Source organism: Grammomys surdaster, unplaced genomic scaffold, assembly GCF_004785775.1.
Source record: "Grammomys surdaster isolate TR1022 unplaced genomic scaffold, NIH_TR_1.0 126391, whole genome shotgun sequence".
NCBI lineage: Eukaryota > Metazoa > Chordata > Mammalia > Rodentia > Muridae > Grammomys > Grammomys surdaster.
In genome coordinates, this window is record NW_021621185.1 from 9,221,765 (window position 1) to 9,230,240 (window position 8,476).

At 37.1% G+C, this 8,476-nt stretch overlaps 1 protein-coding gene and 1 non-coding gene across 2 annotated transcripts; both read right to left on the reverse strand.

Annotated features, from left to right (window-relative positions):
• Window positions 1-5,114: 5,114 nt before the first annotated feature.
• Window positions 5,115-7,102, reverse strand: LOC114614532 (cytochrome c oxidase subunit 7C, mitochondrial). The gene is made up of 3 exons (XM_028760163.1): window positions 6,892-7,102; window positions 5,983-6,125; window positions 5,115-5,209 (listed from the first exon to the last, which is right to left on the reverse strand). Exons 1-2 carry the CDS (start codon window positions 6,964-6,966, stop codon window positions 6,009-6,011), a joined length of 192 nt encoding a protein of 63 aa, XP_028615996.1. The 5' UTR covers window positions 6,967-7,102; the 3' UTR covers window positions 5,115-5,209; window positions 5,983-6,008.
• On the reverse strand, window positions 5,290-5,349 carry LOC114614587. Its single transcript, XR_003710353.1, has one exon. It is a non-coding gene; the product is annotated as a small nucleolar RNA Z39 (small nucleolar RNA).
• Window positions 7,103-8,476: the final 1,374 nt, after the last annotated feature.

Sequence of the window (8,476 nt, forward strand, 5' to 3'; positions counted from 1 at the left end):
CAAAGTCCTAATCAGAGCAATTAGACAACAAATGTTTCATTTAACTTCAGATTCTTGGCCACATTTGCAGTATTAGCTGTAGGTTCCACTTAAAGGAACTGGTCTTAAATACAATTTTATAAAGTGGTTTGTGACTCTTGTAATATTCATGCCATTATTGCAACAATATATCTTGTATGCATGTCTCTATTGCAAATTCCAGGGTTCAAAGGTGTGTAAGACTCATGCTTCTTCTTTGGTAGCATACAAAATACCTTCTAGCACAACGAAATTATGTCAGTAGAGGTGAAACTTCTAGTAGGACACTCATTCAACTACTCTTTATTTTATAATAAAGTAATGTTTGTCCTCAGCAATAGGGCCTTACCATCATGTTGTGGAGGTTAACCAATATTATTAGCAATAGTCTGTGTTGTTTGAGGCAGGACATTCTACAGGACCCCTTTGTTCAACAACTCAACTAAATATAACCCATTCCTCACAGTGTGATATATAGTTGGGGTGTCATCGCTCCCTTATATGAATTCCACCTAAATCCTTTCATACACATGTAGAGTCTACAATACTGGGTTTACATGTGGATTTTCAAAAGGGCTTTAGTGTTAGTTGTCCCTCCCATTCTCCCTTAGTCTGTCCCCTATTCCCTCCTCATTTAATCCTACTCCAATTTCCTATTTATCTCTTTATAATTATATTCTATTTCCCCTTCCTTGAAAGTTACCCTCCTTCCTTCTAGTCCCGGTGGTTATTGGGATTCAAACACATATATCTAAAACCTTAAAAGCTAACATTTACATATAAAACAAAACATGAAATATTTGTCTTTTTTACTAGACTTGTTTGTGGTTCTATCCATTTACCTGAAATTTATATAATTTAATTTTCCCAACAGCTGAAGACTATTCTGTTGTATAAATGTTTCATATTGTCATTATCTACTCATATATTGATGGACATCTAGGTTAATGCCAAACCCTGGTTATTATAAATAAAGCAGCTATGGACATGAGTGAGATACTGTAAGCAAAACAAGTTAGGGTTAAGACGTGAATCCGAGAGAATTCGCAATATGTGGCTTTTTTTTTTTTCTGGGAAATCAAGGAATGAATGTGAGACCATCTTGGGTAGTTTATATCTACTTAGAAGTTTTACCAAACTCAGTATTTGTCCTTAACACTATTTATCAAAATGTATTTGTTGAAAACCCAATATTTATTATGGTAGTACATTTTAACTCCAGCAAAGAAGGCACAAAAGCTTATACTAAAGTACACAGAATCCTGTTAAAACCTTTAATAATTTTCATCTTTTGGTGGAGCAGAGAAAATTGGGGATGGATATGAATTTTTGAAGGAATAACAGAAAAATTCAGTTAAAGTAACTACATAGGAAAGCCAAATAGCATTGTTTGCTAATATACCCAAATCACAGGATTAGAAAGCCAGTGTACTCTGGCATGCTGCTGTCATAAGGTAAAGGGAACTTGTATTTCTAATTTAAACAAAGGGGTTCAATAAGTGAACAGGGTCTATCAAAATGAAAAAGAGTAGCAAATCCTAACAGCAGCATCTGAAACAAAATACACTTTGGAAATCCAAGGCCATTTTTCTCGCTCTGAGTCTTATTCACACAGAGGGAATGTTTAAGAGATTTTTTTTTCCTATCTCTGATTTAGTCTGTTGTGCTTCTTTAGATGTAATAAGAGATACACTTTAAATTGAAAATGGCCTTGGGGATCTATTTGCCACATTCTGTGTAGCAGAATTAGAGATGTTGAGAAGCTTATCTTTTTAAAGGAAACCCCATAGACTTAAAACAATCTGTTTTTTCCTCCCTCCATGTATTTAATAAAGAGCTCTACTCACTACTGTCTCTCAGGGACCTCAGCTGGTGGGGACTTAATCCCTGAACCAGGAAGTTGAATAGTGCATTGCCTTTCAACAGCCTGTGTTCAAATACCACTTCTGTTCTTATTTTTTCCTTTGCCAAAACAAGAGTTTGCTTTTCCCATATTTATCAAGTCTTATGGACGTGTAAGTCAGGTAACAATCAGGTTGCTTATACCCATATGTAAATATGAACTCAAGTCTATCCAAAATCAGCTTTGTCTTATTCTAAAAATCCTTCACTTTATTAACATATGCATTGCAGGTGTTTCTTTTTTGTATACAAATTATGATAAGAAAAGATGATTTGCTAATATACCAAAATTTTAAGATTTTGATGTGGTGACAGCTGAAATCATAGGAATTTCACTTATAGGCATACCTAAGGGACTCATTTTAAGATTTTGTATACAGTGTGGATACATACAGGAAAGTCAGAAGACATTTGGTGTCCTCTTCTACTGTACCCTGGTTCATTCCTTTGCGGAGAACTCTACCATGTCTTTTTTGGTTGGGCAGGCTAGTCAGAGAGCCTTAGTGATGATCCAGTCTCCTATGTTCTAGATCTGTTTTTTTCTTAGACTAATATAAATCCCTACCTTTTGTCTGCTAGAAGATAAATCAATGTATCTTTCCATAATCAGTGAAGTTTGGGCAAAGAAAATTAAGTGAAATGGAATAAACCGTGCACTCCTGAGTTACATTACACAAACCTTACCTTTGTCTTCCCACATTTGAATTGTTTCACCATATTCATATTTGGGAGACCCTAGTTCAGTTTTGGAGGAATTACTTACGGTACACTGAAACACACAAGCTCTGAATTTGTCTTTTAATGGAATGTCACTTCTGGTTCTGATTCTCTTAAAGATATTCATTCACCACTTACAAGATTACAGATAAAATACATGAATAAATGAGCCTCTTCGATCTCAAAAGATGACAAATCTGTATGGAAAACCTGTACATTGAAATATGATTACATGGTTAATTATAAAACCACGGATAGAGTTTGAGACTTAATGTGCAGTTTTGAATTATGGAAAGCCTCAACAGAGACAAACTAAAGAAATCTGAACTAAACGAAGACAGTACCCTGAGCTAAGGTACTAGCATGAGGCTGAAAAGTAACTTCAGAATGTGACTATTCGCCATCGTTCATACTGAGACTTTTACTTTCAAGAGGATCAGAGTATATGAAAGTACACCACATCCCTTAAGACATGGTAAGGCTTATTTCACAGTATGAACTATAGCTCAGGCAACTGTTGGAAACACCTCTTGCACAACAGTTGTAGGACCACCTTCAAAAATGCCTATTAGTTCTCCATCCCATTTAAATCTTCTATCCCCAGACCCTACAAATGTTTTCATTCTTGTGTATGGATGAATGCAGGTCTCAAGACCTTGAGGCATGTCTGAACTTGAATCCAAAGATACACAGTAGGCTGACTTGAGGGATCAATCAGCTTGAAGGATCTATTCTCTGGCCAGCATTCTTCCCTCAGCTTTTTTATAGGCAGGAGCCTCCACATAGCTTTGAATGGATTCTGGGAATCTCATGCTTGCATGCCAGGACTAATAATCATATGCCAACCCACACACTTTTTCATTGATTATCACAAGCAAGTAGTTTTGATACTCATATTTTTTAAGAAATGTGAGGAAGAGCCCCTTACTGAGTTTGGTCTTTATTTTCCAGCCATACATGCCCTTATGCCAAACCCACATTCCCTACTATTCTACCAAACTACCTGCCCAGCTAAAAACCTGCCCAGCTAAAAACATTGCCCAGCTAAAAACCTGTGTTGTGGAGTCTGAGAAATATTGCAAAAGCTATGTTTGCTTGTTTCTAGGAAATACAATCTTTGTTTTCTGAAGTCAACTTAATTTTAGTTATTAAAACCATTTTTAGTGGCAATTATACTAACCACAAGCCTATGTGAAATTAATAATGGTAAGTTACTGAGTATGCCTGCCCCACCTTTGGCACCCTTTGGCAGGTTTAGGATTTTTTTTCAAATATAGCTGTAAATGTCATAATGTACACACTTCAGAGGTTAGACAGTGATTGTACTATGCATCAAGCTGTATCGCCTCAGCTATAGGCTTTAACTGAATCCTTTCAAGTATGAATTCTTCTCTGCAATTGTCCTCTAGGCATATTCAATATTTTATATTCAAGTATTCACAATCATTTTAAGAATGCAGTAATCTATTTGTACATACCTATTGTTTTTGTTTTAAATACAATTATGGTTCAAAAACAGTGAAAACATCCTTTCATCAATATCTCTGGAAGTTTTTTTTTTTCTATTTTTCCACCATTTGTGTTATTTCAAGAGTGAAACTAGGGTCTAGAATATTCAGTAGCTACTTTTCCCTATCAATAAAATACAGCCCTAGAAAGTTCACTATCGAATTTCAAGTGCTAAGTAATGTTTCACTGCTAACAGCTACTACTCAATGACAGAATGGGAACTCTTACCTCCCATCTAGGACACTCCTGAGAAATTATTTGTCCTATATGCTGTTATATTCCCTTGGAATTAGTCTAGTCCTGTTCTAAGCAAGACTTAGGAGTACTATCAGATACAGAACCTTTAATTTTAGGTTATAAGTCTAAAAAGAAAACAGTCAAAGTATCCAATTCACTAGAACTTGTTATTGGCTCTTCAAATGATTAATCATTGAAAAACCAACTTCTATCTTCAAAGGCTACTTTTAAATTCCTTTAAATTAGGATGAGTCTGTATACTGAAATTGTTACCTACATGTTCCTTATTTAAGAAACAAGTTAAATGAAATTCAGTAATTTAAAATTACAATAAAGTCTAAGTCATATGCTATTATGCTTTTATGCATATGCATTCTCATTTGGGATGACATGTGTGAGCATGTACACAGAAGTTCACAGTCACCTCAGGTATCTTCCTCTATTGCCCACTGAAGCAAGAGCTTTTGTTGAATGCAAAGCTCACTGTTAATTCTAGTTTGCTTAGCTGACCAGCTTGACTAGGGAGGGATTCTATGCCTTTTGGGTGCTGGGATTAAGGGCAGGCTACTATGGCTTGCCAGCTTTTGATCAGAGTACTCAAGTACACAAAACCAGAGCTTATGTTTGCCCTGTAAGTATGTTATACACTGACCCATCACTCCAACCCCCATACAGTTCTTAATAAACCAAAAGTAGTATCATATTTTTTATTTCAGAGAAGAGGCGTTAAATATTTATATCATTAGTTTATTTACAATTTTTTCTAGTATAAGAGTTCAAGAGTTTAATCCAATTTTCAGATCATATCTCTTAAACTTTCTTCATTCTGCAAAATAAAAACAAAATTAATGGCATTAGAAGCCTGATTTACAAGTTACAGCAATTTCATATCATCTATCAATCTGATACATCAGAAAGCGTTTACAGTATCATTTTATTCATACTGATTTGCTTCATCACATGTACCAAATTTTTGGACGAATTATGCTAAATAAACCCATTTGTATATCAAGTGATCTAGGTTACCACTATGCAACACGACTATAATTAACTTACTATAATACCACAGAAAACAGAACTAGAATTAGTAGAAATGAAAAGAACACCGAACACTTGAGGGTTTCTTCCCCATCAACTTTGTAGATGTCAATGCCAAATGTCAAAGGTTGGATATACCTAGTGCAATTTTATCTTAGAAGATTCAGTTATTTCAGTAGAAGACAAAAGACTGATTTAGGAAGTGTGATACACAGAACAAGATTACCCTATGTAGGAACCCTACAATAGTGCTACTAGCTATGGAACCTCAATTAATTTAACTTTGTGTCTTCAATGGGGTTTTAATATTACTTATCTTACAGGTGTGTTACACAATATGTTTGGATTATTGGGGTAAAGGTGCATTTGTTAAACAATTACCTTTATTGATCAAAACTTATGTTTTTTTTTTTTTGAGTTTCCCAAATTGCCTCTACCAATATCACATTTACACTTACCTTTAGGAATCAGCAGACAACATCTACTTGTATGTTGTGGGAAAGTGTATAGGGTACAGAATAGAAATTACTGTTTTGGGAAAATTAGAAACGTACTAATTACCTGTTAAAGGGATGAATTAAATATCCTTATTTTTTAAGTAGCTGGTGCCTTACTATAAAGAAAGGAGCAGCAAATCCAGATCCAAAGTACACGGTCATCATAGCCAGTAATCGCCATTTGTTTTCCACCGAAAATGGCAAATTCTGTTGGGAAAGAGAAAACACAGCAAAAAACAATCGTTCAAAGCATCTGAACTTACTTCACTAAAAGGGTCGTGGGCAATCTCGTAGTTTATAATCAAGTGTATTCGACAGAACATTTTAAGTAAACACCCAGGTTTTCTGAATACCATTGAGCCCCATTAACTGTAAGGTTCTTGTGTTTTTAGTATTTGAAAACACTCTCCGAAGTAGTAACTTTAGAAACAAACATAACATTCTAGTTCGTTGCTATTAGAAATTCTCCACCCAGTACACCGCAGTGTCAGTCACAGTACAGTTTCACTTTTTCCTAGGTAACTATTCCACATCCTCCCTCTTCCTTTTACCAGGCCTCACCTATCAATCCCGGGGCAGTTACCACTAACTATTCTGCTTACTTACACTTGGGGCTAAACCTGACTTAACCGAGGATCGCCGCTTCTAATGTAGTTTGCGGGCGTAAGCGGCTAATCCACAGCCACAGGCCCTCTGCTTTTGTTTCCAATGACCTTCACTCATGTCCGACGCCGCCCAGCTCCAACCCAGCCTTCCAGGCCTCGCTCTGAGAAAAGGTGGCTGACAGGCGGCGGCGCTGGGGCAGCGGTGAGGCGTTGTGTTTCCCAGCCTTCCCAGGGATGTGGACTGAGGGTCCTGCGTGTCTCCCCGAGCTCCTGGCTAGCCACTTCACTCTCCACACGCTCTAGGCCGGCTGAGATAAGCGGGTGGAGCCGAGCCTCACCCTGCCCCTAAGCAGCCGGGCCTCACTCACCTTCCCCGGACCCTCCTCGTAGTGGCTGCGACGGACCACGGAGGTGGTGAACCTCCGGATACTCTGGCCCAACATGCCGCTGCTGGAAGTTCTGCAAAGGACGCAGAGACGGAAGGCGGAAGAAATGGCCGTACTACCTCACTCCCCTTTCTTCACGACCTTGCTACCCAGCGCGCGAAGACCGAAAGGGAAGATGGGAACTACAGCACGGACTTCCTGAACGCAGTAACTGTCGGGCACTGAGGATTGTGGGCTTTGTAGTTCAAATAATTACGGAGCGCCATATTGGCTCCTATGGATTGTGGGAAATGTAGTCTGAATCTAGAAAGAGCGCGCTCCAGCAACAAGTGATGACATCTTACCATCTGTTATTCATTAGGACTTGAGCTGTTTTCTGAGTTCACATCTAGGATTCTTGGGATTTGTTTCCAGAAACAATTTTTTGAGGTAAATAAAGCTGTTTAACCGTGTGTGTTCAAGTTTATGGAACAAGAAATAAAATTATTTTCATATGAGTATATCACTCATTTTGATTATGACTTTTTGCCAACATTGAAAGATATGCATTGTAGTCTTGTCTGAGGGAACACAAGCAACTGATCAAACAGGATGTAGCACAAAGGATATCATGGTGAAAACTGGACTGAAGTGCTAAGAGCTGGATTTTTTTTTGAAGATAAAGATATTGGATATAAACGACATACAGATAAAAATTCCTATGTGCGGCATGATTAGGTTGTGGAAGAGATAAGTACCTTCTGACAATTGGAGCTAACCTGGATTAGGAATTCGTTAATTCCTGCTGAACATAACAGTTTCATGGAGCATCAGCATTAGACAAGGCCACTAGACACTGATAGATTACTTTTTTAAAAGGAGGTCAGTGTACATATCCCTAAATACACAAATACAACCTTTTCAGTCTCTATATGTATGTAACAACACCAAATGAAAAGAAGAAGCCATGAATTTTAAAGAGAACAAGGCAGGGTACATGATAAGGGTTAGAGGGGAAAAAGAAAGGGAGAAATGGTGTAATTATAATTAAAAAATTACAATTTTTAAAACGACACGTTATAGACTTGTTAAACGAAGATTAGTCTAAGTATGTTCCATATTTGATGATAAAATTTCTCTGAAAGTGCCCTCTTTACATAGTGAACTATATCCTAAGAGGTGTGTAAAAATATTGCATTCAAGCTACTAAGTCTCAGCAAGTAACAGGAGTTATGCAAATCACAGGACTACACTGTCGTCTAGCTCTCTGTCAGACTGTTGGTTTATCTATCATCTATCTATCTATCTATCTATCTATCTATCTATCTATCTATCTATCTATCTTCTATCATCTACATATCTATGGATCTATGTCTTAAGCATAGCTGCAAATTTTATCAAAAATGGAGGCCATCCTTTCCTAATCTAGATGGAGTCCCTGTGAGTATTGTCTCGAAAAGAGTATCCATTTTATCTGTTCTGGTTTGTCCATGTGTGTGTATGTGTATCATGTATATTGTCTTGCCCTCATGGAAGTCAGAAGAAGGTATTAAATCTCCTGAAACTTGATTACAGCAAGTACTCTTAA

Bases quoted from the DNA above. Each gene is read 5' to 3' on its own strand.
- LOC114614532 (XM_028760163.1), bottom strand. From the start codon at position 6,966: ATGTTGGGCCAGAGTATCCGGAGGTTCACCACCTCCGTGGTCCGTCGC. The intron at 6,126-6,891 runs GTGAGTGAGGCC...CTTTCCCAACAG, and splicing joins ACGAGGAGGGTCCGGGGAAG to AATTTGCCATTTTCGGTGGA.